Raw genomic sequence first — 20,888 nt, 5'->3', positions numbered from 1 at the left:
GATCCTCACCCCCATCTACATATACAGGATAAGAACTTCCTGATCCTCACCCCCATCTACATATACAAAATTAAGACTTCCGGTCGTGACCCTCACCCTCATCTACATATACAGGATAAGAACTTCCTGATCCTCACCCCAATCTACATATACAGGATAAGAACTTCCTGATCCTCACCCTCCCCCACTTATACAGTATTAAGACTTCCAGTTCCGATCCTTAACCTTTTCACTGCGGGAACCGGATATACACGTACAATAATTTCGTGCCCGTATAACGGGAACCGGCTAAATACGCGTACCCTTTTTCGGCATTCGCTGCGGAAACCGTATGAATCAGATACTGCTTACGTATTGTATGTTGCCTATAAGTAGGTAAGGAAGCGGGGTCCTGAATCACTTTGGTAACCTGTCCATCAGGGTCTCCGATGCGAAGGTATCGATGCCATGATTTGACCTTGGGGGTGTACAAGAAGTACAAGAAGTGATCGACAATGACCAGAGGGTTGTAAGAACTGGTCGCTTATCGCTTGATCTCTTCTTCTTCTCTCCCGAAGAAGTGATCAACAATGACCAGAGGGTCGTAAGAACTAGTCGCTTATCTCTAGATCTCTTCTTCTCAGCCGAAGAATTGTCACCTACGTTACCTGTATGTTTTTACACTTGTCTCTTCTTTGTCTTACCTGTCCTGAAGAAGTAAAAGAATCGGTCGACAATGACCAGAGGGGGTGTCTTTGAGTGGAACGGACCACCTTGTATGTCGAGTGCAAAACTCATCGCTTATCGCTTCATCTCCTCTTCTTTTCGTTAAATTTGTACAGGGTGATCGAAAAAATAAATTTTGTATTGAGACTTGGAAATATTTTAGGTGTTGTTGCGTCAAAATTTTTTTTTGTGTACGATGCTTAGATATATCTGTATAGCCTGCCTAGCCTAGCCTGCCTAGTCTTATCTTTACTTTTGAAACTTGTAGGAAAAGGAAAAATAACTATGTATCACATAAATGCTTTATTGTGTATATATATATATATATATATATTTTAATGATATATGTGGGTAGATGTAAATAAAACAATATTGGATTGATACTATAAATTTTATTTGTTTTGAAACAAGTTATTTATTTTAAATAAATGTATCCAGCAAAATTTTGTCAGTAATCAAGATGTGTCTTGAGGTGTACATGCTAGACGAGTTTTATTCAAGGCTCTCAACTTTTAACAATTGGAAGGGGAATAAATCTGAAATAGAGTTAGCTGCTTGTGGATTTTACTTTCTCCAAGTGGAAGATATAGTAAAGTGTTTCAAGTGTGGCGTAGAGATTTACAAATGGGAATCAAATGACAATATAATCGAAGATCACAAAAAATTTAGTCCCGATTGTGCCTTTGTAGAAAGAGTTTATCCCATTTTTCAGAGAATCAACGACAACAACAAATAAATTGTGAGTGAGAACAATAAATATGCCTGTTCCTGTGAAACATAAATGTCCAAAGTGTGGGGGTGACACTGAAGAACGAAATGACCTGTGTATAAATTGTGAATTGGAAGAGGTGTACAAGGAAGAGAGTGGTGCTAAAAATATACCTAGTAGAATGTATGTAAAGAGACAGAGACCGCAACAATAAAAAATAATGTAATCGCATGATAAAAAATTAGAATAATAAAATAGCTGTAAATATAACATAAAGCTCATTTTTATTTTGCCCTTTGAATATGCCTGTACCTGTGACATATAAATGTACAAAGTGTGGTGGTGAAACTGAGATTCCAAATACACTTTGTGTAAATTGTTACTTAAAAAGTATATTTAGACAATTTGGTGGTGACAAAAATAACCCAAGTCATCTATTTATCCAAAAATAAGTATGCCTGTACCAGTAAAGTATAAATGTCCAAAGTGTGGTGGGGAGACTGAAATATCTAATAGGAATTGTATAAACTGTGACTACATAGAATATTTGAGATCCAGATCTGGTGCTAAAAATATACCAAGTAGTATGTTTGGTGAAATGTGAGGTCAGTTGTCTGAAGAAGAGAAAAAATATATAAAGACTTATATTTAGAATAACTATGTATTAATTTGTAAATCGTCTACGAGTACGCTACCAATATGTTAAACGCTGTCATTAATAAATTACCTTTCGAAATGCACATCCCTGGAGGTTATAGGTTTTGTGGACCCGGCACCAAATTACAGAAACGACTAGCACGAGGAGATAGGGGAATAAATGGATTAGACGAGGCGTGTCGTGAACATGATATTGCATATTCTCAAAATAAAGATCTATCCGAACGACATAAGGCTGATAAGATTCTAGGTGAAAAAGCTCTTGAACAGTTTCGATCGAAAAATACAGCATTTTCCGAAAAATTGGCAGCACTTGGTATAGCTGGTGCAATGAAAGCAAAAGTGAAATTAGGTATGGGTCTAGGTTCTACTAAATATAAAGCTGTAACAAAAAGTTGTAATAAAGAATTGAACAAAGCTAAAAATAATTTAGAAAAACTAACTGAAAATATAGACCATTGTACTTTATTACTCCAAGGATTAACTATTTCCAAATCAAGTAAACGCAAACAAAATATCCAGCACAGAAATAAACAAAAAATACAACAAAAGCTTTTAAATCATAAAAGAGCAAAAGAAATTAGAGATGATATGGATGTAGACATTTCAAATGAGTTCGCTGTTGACTCTATAAACAGAGGAGACACAAGAAAAACGGAAAAACGGAAAATAAGTGATGAAAATATTATGGGTGCTAAAAAGCCAAAAAATGATGTAAACGAAATATTGAACAATACTCAAAAAAGAAAACGTGACGACGATAACGATACTATGGATGACCAAGCAATTAAAAAAATAAGATATAATGTATAAATATAAAAAATAATTTTATGTGATTTGTAATATAAATAAAATTGGTTACGAAGTATTTTTACTACATTTAAAAAAAAATACATTGGCGCAAATCTACAACACGCTATGCAACGTGATTAAATTTTTATTTCTTCATCGAAAACACATTATACATACAATAAACATATTTAACGATTACGCTGACGTCAATGCATTTTTAGGTCAAATAGGTCACCAAAATACATTATATGCAGATAAGCACATTTTATTTAGATAATGATAAATTAATTTTGGAATAATAAACGTTTTAATGATAAACATGTTTTGTACTATTTTCTGCATTGCAATAAAGATCAAATAGGTCAGTCAATTACGTTAATATATATTTTTTTATTCTTACTATTTAAATTCGGTTAATTATCAGTTAGTCAGTGATACTAATTCAGTCTGAGTTGGTAATAAGCGGTGTGTTAACAGTTCAACAGCGAAAAAGTAAAACAGTGAAATGGGAGTTAAGAGTTGTGTGGTTGAATTCCATGGTAAGCAAAGAGACAATGCCAGGACAAGACTCTTCACGAGAGAATTTAGTAGGTATCGGCAAAGAGATGAGGGTGTTCAAGAACAACAACTAGGGAGGCTTAACCATTTCGAACCCCATAGGGATGCTGATTACCCACTAAGAAGGAGACCGCTACCATTTCCAATCGAAGGAATCAACCACGTTCGAAGACAGTAATTTTAAATTTTTTTTATGTAATTAATAATAATTAATATATGCTCTATTTTCTATTGTCGTTTTTTTTTTTAATAAAGACTTGTTGTTGTGTGTATTATGGGTAGTTGGTTGGAAACAGTCAAGATGGTTGGTAATAAGAAAAAGACAAGAAACAGCACTAAAAGAAAGGTCACATCCTCCTCCTCATCTTCTAAAAGAAAAATTTCAAAGCAAAAGTCATTTAGTTTATTGAGAGTAATTCGAGACATTAGAAAGAAACTATTGGAAAGCAAACCAAGAACGTTAAGGGAAGCTATTCAACAAGCATTACGAATTGTGAAATCCTACAAAAACATTAAAAAACCACGTGGTCGAGTAATCCAAGTTCCAAAAACTGGGGGTATATTACCTCTAATACCGATATTTGCTGGGTTGAGCGCATTGGGCACTATTGCTGGGGGTACATCAGCTATCGTGAAAACTATTAACGACGCAAAAGCAGCTAAAGAAGATTTACTCGAAAAACAACGTCATAATCGTAAAATGGAAGCACTGGCAATTGGAAAAGGTTTATACTTGAAACCATATAAAAGTGGAATGGGTATTTTTTTATGAATAAGAAAATGGATCAAATAAAAATTCCAAAACATGCTTTGACAAATGTAGAGTTACAAAAATATGCAAAATTAATGAAAATCCCACATTTTAGAGGTGTAATGATGAGAAATGGGTTTCCGAAAAAAAATTGGCAACATGAGAGTGGAATTATTAATTTAGACAATAAAGACGGTCCTGGAACTCATTGGACAGCTTACAAGAAGAATAAATCCAAAGTCGTATATTTTGATAGTTTTGGTAATCTGAGACCACCGTTGGAAGCTATATCATACTTTAATTCAAATGGTTATTCTCAAATTGTTTATAATCATAAAATTTATCAAACTTATAACACTGTAAATTGTGGACAATTGTGTTTAGATTTTTTAAATAAATACCCTTTTTAAAAGAATATTCTTTTATTTACTCTATGATTATCGTTTGAACATGTCGTACACTTTTGTGTTATCTGGAAGAGAATCGGTGTTATCAACAAAAATTTACCCACCAATTATTTTAAACGAAAATGAACAGTATGTACTAGGTTTAATAGATTTCATGTCATACAATACAATTCCAAATGTAGACCAAACAAACAACAAGTTTTATATAGATGGTTACGATATAACGATTCCACATGGTTCTTATGAAGTCGAAGATCTTTCAAATTATTTAACTGAAAAAATAACTGAATTAGAATTAAAAGTAGATCAAACACCAGATAAAGATGATACAGAAATTAATAAAGAAAAGAGTCAAGAAAAAAATAATACAATTGGTAAAGGTGTGCCTAGAAAAAATCATAATATAGATCAACCTACAAGTTTGATATTGAGAATTAATAACAATACACTCAAATGTGAAATAAAAAGCAACAAAGTCATCCATTTTGAAAAACCAAATACCATTGCTCCCTTATTGGGATTTACACCAAAACGGCTCTCACCTTTAAAGACTCATGTAGCTGAGAATCCTGTGCATATCACAAAGGTTAATTCTATTTGTGTGGAATGTAATCTAATCACTAATTCATACGTCAATGAAAACCAAGGTCATATAATCCACATGTTTTATCCAAATGTCTTACCGGGTTACAAAATTGTGGAAATTCCAAAAAAGGTAATTTATTTACCTGTCACAAATAGATATATTGATGAAATTTTCATTAAAATAGTTGACCAGGACGGTAATCTTGTTAATTGCACACGAGAAGTTATTACGTTAAGACTACATTTAAAAAAAGTATAAATAATGGTTTTAATTTACAACTGTAGCAAATTTAATCCAGGTGTGGACAGTGTATATAATATTAAGAGTGTTGATAAAAACATTAGTGACAAGCAGACTCTCAAACCGTTGACAACAGAAAACAAAGTCTTTTTAACCTCACTAGAATTTAAAATAAAACACAACTACGACAGTGACAGGGAAAAAGAAAAGAAATACTTGGTGTAGAATAAAGTTTTTTATTAATACTAGAATACTAGGGATTTTCTTGAGGTGTACTTGTAAGAAGAGTGAATATGAGTTTTAACATTTTAAATATTGGAGATCGTGTATTGGTTGACAATTCAGTTGTGAGTCGAGAAATGCACAGTCATTTACCCTATGCCAATGCAACTTTTAATCATTGTGATGAAATAAGAATACCAATTCAGACTCAAGATATATACACCCTACCTTCTGAGAGTTATCTGTATATTGAAGGACGTTTAACGAATGATGGGAAAGAAAGCAATACTTTGCGCTTTATTAATAATGGTTTGATGCATTTATTTGATGAAATACGATATGAAATTGGAGGCTGTGTAATAGATAGAGTGAGAAATTTAGGTATAACAACGACAATGAAAAACTATGCTTCGTTCACACAAACTGAATCTAATCGATACAACTGTATAGGTTGGAGTATTAATGACACACCAACAGTTGCTGATAAAGCAGGAAATTTTAATGTTTGTATTCCACTCAAACTTGTACTTGGATTTTTTGAAGATTTTACAAAAATTCTTATTAACATACGCCAAGAACTCGTATTGATAAGAAGTTCAACTGATTTAAATGCAGTAATGTCTACAGTAGAAACTGAACTGAAACCAAAAGTGGAAATATTTAAATTAATATGGAAAATGCCTCATATTCAAGTGTCCGATTCAGAAAAGTTACGTTTATATAAATTTATTGAAAATGGGTCCAGTTTGGAGCTTGCATATAGAAGCTGGGAATATCATGAAATTCCTCTACTGCCTCAGACAATGAAATTTAACTGGAATGTAAAAACTACCAGTCTATTGGAGAGACCACGATTTGTTTTGTTTGCATTACAAACTGCCAAAAAGAATGCAATAAAAGAAGAGAACAGCTATTTTGATCACTGTAATCTTACAAACTTAAAGCTATTTCTAAATTCTGAAATGTACCCGTATGACAATTTGAACTTGAACTTTAGTAAAAGACATTATGCCCTTGCATATGAAATGTATGCACAATTTCAACCGTCGTACTATTACAAATCCATAGGAGATCCATGCCTTACTATGTTACAATTCTGTGCTGTTGCTCCGATATTTGTTATTGATTGCAGCAGACAAAATGAATCAATTAAATCAGGAAGTGTCGATATGAGAATAGAAATAGAAACTAATAAGAATATACCAGCTAACACAACTGCTTATTGTATAATTATACATGACCGTATTGTTAATTATAATCCTCTAACCAATGTAGTTCAAATGTTTTAACTGTAGTTTATCTAATGAAGCAAATCTTTGGGTTTTTAAGTATAAATAAAAAGTTAAAAAAAAAGTCTACTCTTATTTAACAACCTGTACACAATAAATATTTTCATAACCTTGTTGACATAAGTGTCTAATTGGGGGCTAGACTAGTACCAAATCTGAAAGCTGTTCAAGATCTGTTCGAGACCTGTTCAAGACCTGTTCAAGACCTGTTCAAGACCTGTTCAAAGCTGTTCAAGACCTGTTCGAGACCTGTTCGAGAGCTGTTCAAAGCTGATCAGGACCTGTTCAAGACCTGTTCAAAGCTGTTCAAGACCTGTTCAAGACCTGTTCAAAGCTGTTCAAGACCTGTTCGAGACCTGTTCGAGAGCTGTTCGAGACCTGTTCAAGACCTGTTCAAGACCTGTTCGAGACCTGTTCAAGACCTGTTCAAAGCTGATCAGGACCTGTTCAAGACCTGTTCAAAGCTGATCAGGACCTGTTCGGGACCTGATCCAGAGCTGTTCAGAAGTTAAGCGAATACCTACATTTTACGATGAATAAAGATTTGAAAAGACAACTTATAACTAAACGGAGAAACATCCAAAGTAAATTAAGACAATTAAAACAAGGACACTTTACCACTAAAAAATAAATCAGGTGTTGAAGTAGCCAAATGTATGGAGTATGTGTTTAAACAGCAAAAACCAAATAATCTTCAAACAGATATGGGAACTGAATTTTTTAATCCACATATGAAAAAATTGATGAAAAAATATAATATTAATCATTACAATGTATACAGTGAAAAAAAGGCTGCGATTGCTGAGCGAGTTATTCGCACGATTAAATCAATGATTTGGAAACAGTTTAGTTTCAACGGTACCTACAAATGGATTGATAATTTACAACAAGTTGTTATTGAATACAACAATAAAGTTCACAGAACAATAGGAATGAAACCAGTGGATGTTAAGAAGAAGCATGAAAAACTATTGTTAAACACTGTATACAATCACATTAAAACGGTTGATTTGGAAAGTCAAAAATTTCATATTGGTGATCATGTACGCATTTCAAAACATCGAGGAGTTTTTGACAAAAAATACAATCCAAATTGGTCTAATGAAATTTTCACTGTTTATAAAATAAAACTGGGAAACCCTATTACATATTATTTAAAAGACTATAAAGGTGAAGAAATTCTTGGGGGATTTTATAAGGACCAGTTACAAAAAGTTAAACATAAAGACAGTTATTTAGTTGAAAAGGTATTAAAGAGAAAGAAAAATAAAATTTTTGTCAAGTGGTTAGGTTTTGATAGTTCTCACAACTCATGGATAGATAAAAGTGACGCAATATAATAAAGAGGGGATAGAAAAATATGTAAAAGACGTTCCACTTGCAAGATTTTGTTTGTTGTTAGAGAATATCGAGAGAGTGAAAACATGTTCATTGTGGATATCCAAGGTTTCTCTTTTCCTGGGGAAGATGTATTTCTTTGTAGGGAAATTGCTATTTTAGATCCTACTACTGAAAACATTATCCACAGAATGGTTGTTTTACCAGTAACAGAAGCAATGATAAATAAGTCATATATAAAATGTATCGAACAACAATGTGTTCAAAACCATGGTTTAAGTTGGCAATCTTGGCATTTTTGTGATACTCATCTAAAATATGAAGAAATTTCAAAATTTTTACACGACAACGTATTAGACGAAACAATATTGGTAAGAAATCATGAAACAAGAAAATATTTGGAAAAATTCATGGAAAATCGCATTGATTGTGTAGAAGATGAACCTAATATACTTTCCGATGAGACTATGAATCATATTTTTAAATCACATCCATGTTTTCAACATAACAATGAAAATTTACAATGTGCTCTAAACAATGTATTTAATATTCATTATTGGTATAAATATTGTAGAAAGTGTTGACAATAAAAAAATAAAAATTAAAAATAGTCTTTTATTAATAGATACACACAAGACATTTATTTTTAAATTGATACCAGACATGAAGCTTGTAAAACAAAAGACTACGCTTGATGTGGAGAATAATTTATTGGAACCAATTGAGAATAAGTTTAAAAAGCATGGAGTTTTGTTCCCTTCAACTATTCGATGTCTTATAGTTGGCCCTTCAAATTGTGGTAAGACCAATGTGATGATAAGTCTATTGGAACATGCTAATGGATTAAAATTTGAAAATGTGTATATTTACTCAAAATCATTAATGCAACCAAAGTACAAATATTTAGAAACTTTGCTAGAACCAATTAAAGGAATAGGATATTATACTTACAGTGGAAGTACGGATATAATGCACCCATCTGAAGCGAAGCCCAATTCAATTTTTATCTTTGATGATGTTGCTTGTGACAACCAAGATGTTATTCGAGAATACTTTAGCATGTCTCGACATTCTCAGGTGGATCCATTTTATTTGAGTCAGAGTTATGCAAAAATACCTAAACACCTTATAAGAGACAATGCAAATATTTTAATTGTATTCAAACAAGACGATTTAAACCTAAAACACATTTACAATGACCACGTCGGAACAGATATGACTTTTGAAGATTTAAAAAAAATATGTTCGATATGCTGGAAAGAGAATTATGGATTCTTATCAATTTTTAAAGACAGTGAAATAAAGAATGGTCGATATAGAAAAAAAATTGATCAATATTTTTTATTAGAATAAAAGTTGTAAGTAATAAATAAATAAAGAGATATTATTAAAAAGTATTTTATTATAATCTATAAAAATATATACACAGATATACATACAAAAATATTTTCCTCTCGCTCAATCTTCATTCCAATACCAACACATATCTGAAATAAAATATATACTAGTTACCTTTTTTCTAGTGGGAAGCAGAAAGCACTTACTTGTTTATTATGTCCTTTGACTTAGAAAATGATCTATATTCAGATCATTCTCATCACATTCTTCTTCTATATGTACTATTGTACTTGGAGGAACCGTTCTTTGCTTCTTGCTTGATGTTGAGGCAAGAGCCTCATCCGGTGCCTCTTGTATGTATAGTGGTCTCTTCAACCCAAGTTGCTTTTGGACTTGTTGATGTCGCTCAAACTCTTCCAATTCATCGTCCAACAAGTTAAATCTGTATCTTTTTACGACATTCTCTAAAATTTGGAATTCTTGCTCTGTCTTTACTTTGGTCCTCATATACCGAACCGGAAGATTCCCAAATTTCTTTTTAAGACTTTTGCTATTGGGTGTATAGCTGAGACTCACAAATATTTTACTTCCCTTAAGAGACACCTCTTTGACACCATATCTAAAATTTAACGAAATTAAACAATCATAAATAAAAATGTTATTAAAATACGATCATTAGAATAAAAAATACATAGATAGAATATAGAAAAAAGAAATGAGATAAATTAATAAAATATCAAGAGGTAAAACAAAACATAATAAAATTATGTATAAAATTATTTTAGATAAACAATAAAATCAAATGCAAATATGGTGAAATAAACAAGGAAAGTGTATAAATAATAAACTTAATACTTACACAAACAATTCCTTTATAATAAGGAAAGCCGTTTCAATAGGAAAATGAACCGGATCTTCAGTTAAAATTACCAACTGACAGGGTACTGTTTCCATTCTTGATGTTGTTTGTTCACTGCTTGCTACTTACAATTGGATTAGTCTTAAACGACTGTCTGTATTTACAACAAGAAACTGAGAGAAAAAAAACAATTTAATATTAAACTGACTTTGTAATTTTAAAACATTGCAAATAACTTATTTACATCAGAGTTAACCTTTTTGACCCATAAAAATGCAGTCACGTTGAACATCTTATTTGCGTCAGATTTGATCTTTTGACCCATAAAAATGCAGCACATTGAATAACAACTTATCTGCATCAGATTTGATCTTTCTGACCTCTAAAAATACAATCACGTTTAATAACAACTAGTTTGCAGAATTATTGATAAATTTAAACTTTTTGATCCTAAAATATAATCACGTTGAATAACAAGTTACAGAAATACGTCAATAGTAATGATGTACATTTACAAAATCATTTAGAGGACTGTATTAATTCAAATTCAGTTAAGATGGTTTTACCAACAGAAAAGAATAATATTATGAAATTTAAAAATTTTAAACATAAAGAACTTGTTCCTTTTGTTATTTATGCTGATCTAGAAAGTATTCTTATAAAATGCATTGACAATGACAATGATCCTAATATAAAAACTCATTTGTCTCAAAAGCATGAAGCTTTTAGTATAGCTTATTATTTTAAATCTTCTTATAATGATTCCTTATCATACTATAAATCATTTACTGGTCACGACTGTCTTGTGTGGTTTGTAAGAGAACTTGAAAAGATAGCAAAGAGAATAACTAGAGAAAATTTATTGCAAAAATTCAACAAGTTAGGTCCATTAACTGATAAAGAAAGACATGATTTTAATTTGAGTTTTGTTTGTCATATTTGCACTAAACCTATAGTCGATCCATTGGATAAAGTTAGAGATCATTGTCATATTACAGGAAAATTTCGAGGAGCTGCTCATAGATCTTGTAATGCTAATTATCAAAATACACATACAATTCCGATTGCATTTCATAATCTCTCTGGCTATGACGCGCATTTTTTAATTAAAAGCCTTAATAATAACGTTAAAGGTAATATATCACTACTTCCTCTAAACAAAGAGAGGTATATATCATTTACCAAATACATTCAAAATACAAATATTAATTTTAGGTTTATAGATTCGTTTCGATTAATGTCTGATTCATTAGATAAACTTTCCTGTAATCTAAATGATGATCAAAAACAAATAACGAGAAGGTACTTTGAAGATGATTTTAAATTTAATTTAGTTAAACGAAAAGGTGTTTTCCCATATGAATACCTCGATAATTGGGAAAAGTTGCAAGATACTTGCTTGCCACCTATTGATAGTTTCTTTAGTAAAATTAATAATGAAGGAATAACTCATGAGGATTATCAACACGCATGCACTGTTTGGAACACGTTTGAGATAAAAAACTTGCAAGAGTACGCGGAATTATATTTAAAAACTGACGTATTACTTTTAAGTGATATTTTTGAAAACTTTAGACTGATGTGTTTAAAAACATACGGTTTAGATAGTCTGCATTATTTTACTTTACCAGGGTTAGCATTTGATGCCATGTTAAAAGTAACAAATGTAGAATTAGAGCTTTTAACAGATATCGAAATGGTTTTGTTCTTTGAAAAAGCAAAACGAGGAGGAGTGTCACAATGTAGTAACAGATATGCAACAGCGAACAATAAGTACATGGGTGATAAATATAATCCTGGTAAAGAGACCTCTTATACAATGTACTTTGATGTGAACAATCTATATGGTTCAGCTATGAGTTATTTCCTTCCTTATGGAGGATTTGAATGGATACCCTTAAATGATATTTACAATTACAATATATTAAATTGTCCCAATGATAGTGAATACGGATACGTGCTGGAAGTGGACCTTGAGTATCCAAAAGAACTTTTTAATTCACACAAAGATTTGCCATTGTGTCCAGAACACATAACTCCACCAACTTCTAATTCTACCATTAAAAAACTCTTAACGACATTGTATGATAAAAAGAAGTATGTTATTCATTATATGTATTTAAAACAAGTTATTAGCTTGGGACTGAAGCTTGCTAAGATTCATCGATGCCTAAAATTTAAACAATCACCTTGGTTAAAGAAATATATTGACTTAAACATTGAATTGAGAAAGGAGAGCAAAAATGAATTTGAAAAAAATTTATTCAAACTTTTTATAAACGCTCCGTATGGCAAAAGTATAGAGAATGTACGTAAATATAAGGATATAAAAATTGTAAACAAACTGGGTGGTAAATACGGTGCTAACTATTACATTTCCCAACCGAATTTTCATAGTTGTACCATATTTGATGAAAATATGGTAATAATTGAAATGCAAAAACAGAAAATTAATTTTAACAAACCTATTTACATTGGGATGTGTATTTTAGATATTTCGAAAACAATTTTGTATGACTTCCATTATAATTATATTAAAAAAAATTTCAAGATAAAGCCAAGTTATTATACACTGACACAGATAGTTTAATATATCAGTTTTATGTTGATGATATATATGCTCATATTAAAGAGGATATTCATAAGTTTGACACATCAGAGTACACTGAAAATAATGTCTATAACATTCCCTTAAGGAATAAAAAAGTATTGGGCTTGATGAAAGATGAAAACAAAGGTCAAATTATGACACATTTTATAGGATTGCGCTCAAAAATGTACACGATAAAAACTTTAAGTCAGGATCAGGAAATTAAAAAAGCAAAAGGAATTAAGAAATCAGCTTTAAAGGAACTAACTTATGAAGATTATTATAAAAGTTTATTTAAAAAAACAATTGTAGAGGTTTCCCAAAATTCTATTGTCTCCAAAAAACATGACGTCTATACAATAACTCAAAGAAAAGTTGCACTTAGTCCATATGATGATAAAAGAATGGTTAATTTTTTAAGCACTGACACTTTACCATGGGGTTTCAATGATAAATAATTCTTAAATACGTTTGATAATAAAAAAGTTCCTTATTCTTTATTTATTATTTTGGTAATAAATAAAAGTTTGTTTTTTAAATTATCTTTCTATTTTTGTACATCAGGTTTTCTTTAACCGATTAATCTACAAATTAAAATGGGTCCTCTATGGTGTGGTAAGTTATTTCACATATAACTTAAAAAATATATCGGTAATTAAAGCTGTTTTTTTTTCTTTAGAAAAGTAAATTGTCATGGGAAAAAGTTTTTACCGACCAAAAAAGATTTATAAAATTACAATCTAATACAAGAAGAAAAATAATACCATACACCCAACCTACTACTTCTATCATCAAAATGTATGGAACGTTATGGTGTGAAAACTGTAAAAAATTCTTTTGTTTTTGTCAAACTTCTTTAGAGATGCATGGAGCCATATTACCTGACTTGTATTGTTTCGAAACCATGCCTAAATCATAACACACAAAGGTAGTAGTATTTGTAAAACAAATATTTCTTAATTAATTATTTTTATGTTTTGATTTCAGCCTTTAGACCATGTAATTCCAAAGAACCGCGAATCCCTCCAGAAGATCAGGGATGGAATCGTATCCAATGAAGTGGTCAGGTACAAGGACCGGTACGATTCCCAAATATTACGGGGTCATTCTTCACATCATGATAACTTGGTGACAGCGAGTTACATGGATTCTGTGACGAGGGACTATTATCGACAGGTTAAGAAAAATATACATTATAACAGTAGAGTGTATATTTTTAATCAGATAAATAACTTGTTTCAAAACAAATAAAATTTATAGTATCAATCCAATATTGTTTTATTTACATCTTTATTTACCCACATATATCATTAAAATATATATACACAATAAAGCATTTATGTGATACATAGTTATTTTTCCTTTTCCTACAAGTTTCAAAAGTAAAGATAAGACTAGGCAGGCTAGGCTAGGCATGCTATACAGATATATCTAAGCATCGTACACAAAAAAAAATTTTTGATGCAAGAACACCTAAAATATTTCCAAGTCTCAATACAAATTTATTTTTTCGATCACCCTGTACAAATTTAACGAAAAGAAGAGGAGATGAAGCGATAAGCGATGAGTTTTGCACTCGACATACAAGGTGGTCCGTTCCACTCAAAGACACCCCCTCTGGTCATTGTCGACCGATTCTTTTACTTCTTCAGGACAGGTAAGACAAAGAAGAGACAAGTGAGACAGGTGTAAAAACATACAGGTAACGTAGGTGACAGTTCTTCGGCTGAGAAGAAGAGATCTAGAGATAAGCGACTAGTCTAGAGATCACTTCTTCGGGAGAGAAGAAGAAGAGATCAAGCGATAAGCGACCAGTTCTTACAACCCTCTGGTCATTGTCGATCACTTCTTGTACTTCTTGTACACCCCCAAGGTCAAATCATGGCATCGATACCTTCGCATCGGAGACCCTGATGGACAGGTTACCAAAGTGATTCAGGACCCCGCTTGCTTATCTACTGGGGTGGAACCACAATCGCTCTTGAAAAGATATTCACAAGCTGAAAAGAAAATCATCCAGGTTCAAAGTCCATGCCTGATTGGTAAATATAATAATGCAATGGGGGGCACCGACCTAATGGACGAAAATATAAACCGCTTTAGAATAGGAATGAGGGCAAAAAAATGGTACTGGAGCTTGATTACCTGGATGCTAGATGCGACTATACAAAATGCGTGGGTGCTACATAAAAAATCCGGCAACAAGTTGACACAGTTAGAGTTTAGGCGTGAAATTGTGCAAGCCTATCTGACCAAATACGGAGTGCCTGCAAAACAAGGTGGCCGACCGTCTAGTTCACTCTCAAGTCGTTCCTTTCACAGAGTATCTGATGATATTAAATACGATAGAGTTGGGCATTTACTGGAACCAGTACCAAATAAAAAGAAAATTAGGTGTGCAGGTGAAGAATGCAGGTCGATCATGAGAACAAGATGCGCCAAATGTGAAGTAGGTTTGTGCACAAAGTGTAATGTTAAATTTCATACACAGCTATAGAAAGTTTTTTGCCGATTATCTCTCAATTTCATAGAATATTTTTTACTTTTATTTCATTCGGTTAATGTAGCCATAGGAACCTAGCGTTGCCATTTGGCAACAGGCAATATTTTTAGGTTTTAATATATTTAATAATTATTTTTGTCTTTTTCTAAGTAAGTTTTGTCCATTCATAAGAGTTATTTGTATTATTTATGTAAAATAAAGATTTTCGAAAACTTCGTCCTTCATGGGTTAAAGACCTGAAATCTACACAATAGCATAGCATTTGCTGGTAAATGCTTTTTTTATTTCAAACCTTCTAAATGTTCTTTTTTGTATTTCAAGCCTCTTGTGTATATTCTTAAGTTATGAGTTTCGTTTGCGTCATGGTCCACGTTTATCTTCTATTACAAGCTGTAGAAACCTATTATATTACATCCTATTATATAATTATATAACTATGATTTTGTAGTTTCTGCTTGTTTGCCATTTTAATGTTTTATAATCTTTTATGTTTTACTGTTGCAATTTTACGTCAAACCTGCAAGAGACACAGTAGCATGGTATTTTTTGGTAGTTTTAGTTTTATCTTGTATTACGAGCTGTAAGAACTCGTATGTAATGTATCCTATTATATAGCTATGATTTTGTAGCCTCGACTTTTTATCATGCCAATGTCTTTTTTCGTCTTTTTACTATTGCAATTTTATTTTAATTTACTTCAAAATCTTGTAATTTTTAATAATAGAATCTTCATTGTAGCAAATAAACTTATATTCGCAATTATTTCAGATGGATTTAAACAAACTTAACAAAGTATCTGTTATCCAGAAGGAGGCAAAGCCGATTAGTAAGCTACAGCAATTGCAAGTTGACAAACCATTTAAAATAATACACTGTAAAATCGTCAACACAGCATTTGGACAATCGGTTCTTCTAGAACTAGAGGAAACTGTGGTGTTCCTACCGATGAGGGTTACCAAGGACTACATTCCCTATATAGATCAGTTTAAGACTGAAAATTACGCTGTCGTCTTCAGAGGCCTGGTGAGCACGGCAAGCTAAATCCAGCAGCGGCATTTGAAATAATTGAAATTTAAGTAAAAAAGTAGATTTTTCATATTCCAAATTTTGAAAAATGAATTCTGAGGAATCACTATTCTTAGTAGTGATATAATTAAAAAATTTGATAAAGCTGAAAAATTACTTTTCTTTTTTAAAAAGCGTTGTTCAGATAGAGAAATTATGTAGACACCTAATTTTTTTCTCTTTTTCCAGGTTTAGATGCAATAAAGAAGGATTCAACCGAGTTTTCGAATATACGATGGAGAAAAAAAAACATGAAATTGCATATAAATGAAATAGCCTTCAGAGGCAACAACAATTTGCCCGACAATGTGACCCATCTGTCATCACCAATGCAGTATTTCAATTACTACTTCAATGAAGAAGTTATGACTTTGATTGTTGAAGAAACAAATCGAGCTGCTTTTATTGCCAACTCAAATTTCACAACAAATTTTGAGGATATGTATCATTACATCGGTATTTTGCTGTATATGTCGATCTATAAGTATCCAAACCTGGAAAGTTATTGGGGAAAAACGCATTTCAACCAATCCAGTCCACTATGAAGCTACGGAAATTTGAACTGACCAAAAGATATTTATGTTTTGAGGATGACAGTCGACGTGCTAGAAAAGGTGAGCCTGGATATGACAAGCTTTTTCGTATCAGAAAACTGGCTGATATAATAAATGAAAGATTTGATTCCATTCTGAAAACAGCTCGTTTATGCGTAGACGAGCAAATGTGTAGTACTAAGATCCATCTGAGACAATACCTTTCGAATAAACCACATAAACGGGGAATAAAGCTAGTAGTATAGCAAGCGGGGTTCAAACGCACTTTGGTAACCTGTCCATCAGGGTCTCCGATGCGAAGGTATCGATGCCATGATTTGACCTTGGGGGTGTACAAGAAGTACAAGAAGTGATCGACAATGACCAGAGGGTTGTAAGAACTGGTCGCTTATCGCTTGATCTCTTCTTCTTCTCTCCCGAAGAAGTGATCAACAATGACCAGAGGGTCGTAAGAACTAGTCGCTTATCTCTAGATCTCTTCTTCTCAGCCGAAGAATTGTCACCTACGTTACTTGTATGTTTTTACACCTGTCTCACTTGTCTCTTCTTTGTCTTACCTGTCCTGAATAAGTAAAAGAATCGGTCGACAATGACCAGAGGGGGTGTCTTTGAGTGGAACGGACCACCTTGTATGTCGAGTGCAAAACTCATCGCTTATCGCTTCATCTCCTCTTCTTTTAGTTAAATTTGTACAGGGTGATTGAAATAAATGAGTATTGAGACTTGGAAATTTTTTTTGGTAGTGGCGAGTCAAAAAATAACTTGTTGTGTACAGACTTGCTTAGTCGTATCTAGCCTAGCCTAGCCTAGCCTAGCCAATGTCGTTTTTACTCTTGAAATTTAAGGAAATTAAAGAAAAAACAATGTACCAAATATAAAAGTTTATTTATAAACGATGATATAATTCATAATACTGATAAATTGCTATATTATTCCATAGGTTTGTTTTTACGTCTTGCCAATACGACCACGTCACCTGGTCAATATACTTTGCCCAAATTAATGCATCTCTGTGCAGTGGATGGTCATCAGGTATTTGGGCATTGTAATTGCTTTTATAATTAAACACCTCCTCCGATAAGATTTCTTCTTTAATTATAAGAATTCCCATACCCGAAGCTGGTATCGGTAGGTGGATTAAAGGCTGAAATAAAGAAAAAAAATTAATCAATAATAATTGAATATTTGTTACCAGTATACCTTTATGAATCAGACATAGTTTCATAACAATACAATGTAGTAGGTTCAGCGTCCATGTGGACGTCTAAGGATCTTGTACAAAAACAAAAAAATTTCTTGCATTCGAAACATGGTATTGTTCCATACATTTTGTTGTACCATGATATGGTAGGTCTAGTTTGCGGTTTTATTTTTTTTTCGGTCTTAAATTGTAAGCTTACAAATCGTTTTTCGTCTTTGAAAACTGCCTCCCATTTATTTAATTGAGACTAAAATAAAGAGCGTTATTTCAAAATATTTATTCAATGTAAATAACTTACCAGCATTCGCTTTTAGTTTTGGGTGACTGTAGATTAATTAAAAAACGATTTACAAAACTTTATAAAATAATTATTTATCATTGTAACCCCATGGAAGAGTATCAGTGGATAAATAATTTAATATTCTCTTATCATCGTACGGGCTAAGGGCCACCTTTGTTTGCGACATTGTATAAACATCATGCTTTTTCGACACTATTGAATTTTGGGAAATTTCTACGATTACTTTATTAAATAAACTTGCATAATAGTCATCATAGGATAGTTCCGTTAATGCAGATTTTTTTATTCCTTTAGCCTTTTTAATTTCTTCATTCTTAAAATTTTCATAGTGTACATTTTTGAACGTAATCCTATAAAGTGTGTCATCAATTCCCCTTGGTTCTCATCTTTCATCAGACCTAACACTTTTTTATTCTGTAATGGAATATTGTATACATTATTCTCTTTGTAGTCTGATGTGTCAAATTTGTCAATGTCTTCTCTAATATGTTTATATATATCGTCAACAAAAAACTGATATATTAAACTATCTGTATCTGTATATAATAATTTTGCCTGATCTTTAAATTTTTTTATGACATAATTATAATGAAAGTCATATAAAATTGTTTTGGAAATATCTAAAATACACATCCCTATATATATCGGTTTATTAAAATTGACTTTTTGTTTTGTCATTTCAATTATTACAGTATTTTCATCGAAAACAGTACAACTATGAAAATTAGGTTGGGATATATAGAAATTTGCTCCATATCTTCCATTATATTTGTTTACAATTTTTATTTCTCTGTGTTTCCTGACATTTTCAATACTTTTACCGTAAGGGGCATTAATAAAAAGTTTAAATAAGTTTTTTTCAAATTCATTTTTGCTTTTCTTTCGCAAGTCAATGTTCAAATCGATATATTTTTTTAACCAAGGGGATTGTTTAAATTTCAAACAGCGATGAATTTTCGTTATTTTCAAACCCAAGTTAACAATCTGTTTCAAATATATATAATGAATAACATATTTTTTTTATCGTACAATGTGGTTAATAATTTGGGAATTGTTGAATTAGAAGATGGTGGGATTATGTGTTCAGGACAAAGAGGTAAATCTTTATGTAAATTAAAAAGATCTTTTGGATATTCAATGTCTACCTCAAGTATATATCCATATTCTCCATCATTGGGACAATCCAATATATGTTCTTTATAAATATCAATCAAATTAATCCATTCAAAGCCTGCATATGGCAACGCATAACTCATCGCTGTACCATAAAGATTATTAAAATCCCAATACATTAGATAGGAGATTTCTTTATCAGGATTGTATTTATCTTCCATATATTTATTATTAGCTTCTCCATATCTATTACTACACTGTGAAACTCCTCCTCGTTTGGCTTTTTCAAAAAACAAAACCATCTCACTGTCTCTTAATAACTCTAATTCGACATTGGTTACTTTTAACATAGCATCAAAGGCTAATCCTGGTAAAGTATAATAATGAAGACTATCTAATCCATAAGTTTTTAAACACATATATCGAAAATTCTCAAAAATGTCAGCCAAAAGGAGTACATCTGTCTTTAAATATAATTCTGCATATTCCTGCAAGTTTTTTATCTGAAATCTAGTCCAAACGTTGCAGGCATGTTGATAGTCCTCTTTAGTAATATACTCGTTATTGATTTTACTATAAAAATTTTAAATAGGCGGAAGACAAGTGACCTGTAATTTCTCCCAACTATCTAAATACTCATAAGGGAAAACACCCTTTCTTTTAACCAAATTAAACTTCGAATCATCATTAAAATATCTACGTGTAATATTTTTTTGGTTATCATCTAGATATGAGGAAAGTTGATTTAATGAACATGACATAAATCTAAAGGAATCAATAAATCTAAAACTAATATTAGTGCCATGGATATATTTGGTAAATGATATATACCTCTCTTTGTTTAGCGGTAATAGTGACAGATGCCCTTGTATGTCAGAATTAAGACTTTTAATTAAAAAATGAGCGTCGTAGCCAGAGAGATTATGAAATGCGATAGGAATTGTGTACGAAGTCTTGTAATTAATGTTACACCTTCTGTGGCTTGCCCCACGAAATTGTCCGGTAATATGACAGTGATCTCGTACCTTTTCTGATTTATCAATAGGTTTTGAGCAAATATGACAAATAAAGGTTGAATTAAAATCTTTCTGTTCTTTATCAGTTAATGAT

General features: G+C 31.8%; 3 protein-coding genes and 1 long non-coding RNA gene across 4 annotated transcripts; 2 read left to right on the top strand and 2 right to left on the bottom strand.

The window, feature by feature from the left end:
- Positions 1-5,698: 5,698 nt before the first annotated feature.
- LOC140450806 (uncharacterized) lies at positions 5,699-6,916 on the top strand. The gene has a single exon (XM_072544479.1). It carries the CDS (start codon positions 5,699-5,701, stop codon positions 6,914-6,916), a length of 1,218 nt encoding a protein of 405 aa, XP_072400580.1.
- A 1,789-nt stretch (positions 6,917-8,705) lies between these two features.
- On the bottom strand, positions 8,706-10,578 carry LOC140449569 (uncharacterized). Its single transcript, XM_072542776.1, has 3 exons — positions 10,452-10,578; positions 9,799-10,211; positions 8,706-9,741 (listed from the first exon to the last, which is right to left on the bottom strand). The coding sequence occupies exons 1-2, from the start codon at positions 10,544-10,546 to the stop codon at positions 9,806-9,808; spliced, it is 501 nt and encodes a 166-aa protein (XP_072398877.1). The 5' UTR covers positions 10,547-10,578; the 3' UTR covers positions 8,706-9,741; positions 9,799-9,805.
- Positions 10,579-11,007: 429 nt separating this feature from the next.
- On the top strand, positions 11,008-12,968 carry LOC140450805 (uncharacterized). The gene is made up of 2 exons (XM_072544478.1): positions 11,008-12,548; positions 12,944-12,968. Exons 1-2 carry the CDS (start codon positions 11,008-11,010, stop codon positions 12,966-12,968), a joined length of 1,566 nt encoding a protein of 521 aa, XP_072400579.1.
- Positions 12,969-18,029: 5,061 nt separating this feature from the next.
- On the bottom strand, positions 18,030-18,847 carry LOC140449568 (uncharacterized). Its single transcript, XR_011951832.1, has 2 exons — positions 18,364-18,847; positions 18,030-18,307 (listed from the first exon to the last, which is right to left on the bottom strand). It is a non-coding gene; the product is annotated as an uncharacterized lncRNA (long non-coding RNA).
- Positions 18,848-20,888: the final 2,041 nt, after the last annotated feature.

This window comes from Diabrotica undecimpunctata, chromosome 9 (assembly GCF_040954645.1).
Source record: "Diabrotica undecimpunctata isolate CICGRU chromosome 9, icDiaUnde3, whole genome shotgun sequence".
NCBI lineage: Eukaryota > Metazoa > Arthropoda > Insecta > Coleoptera > Chrysomelidae > Diabrotica > Diabrotica undecimpunctata.
Note: the sequence above shows the minus strand (reverse complement) of the source record. Positions and strands in the feature narration are given on the sequence as shown.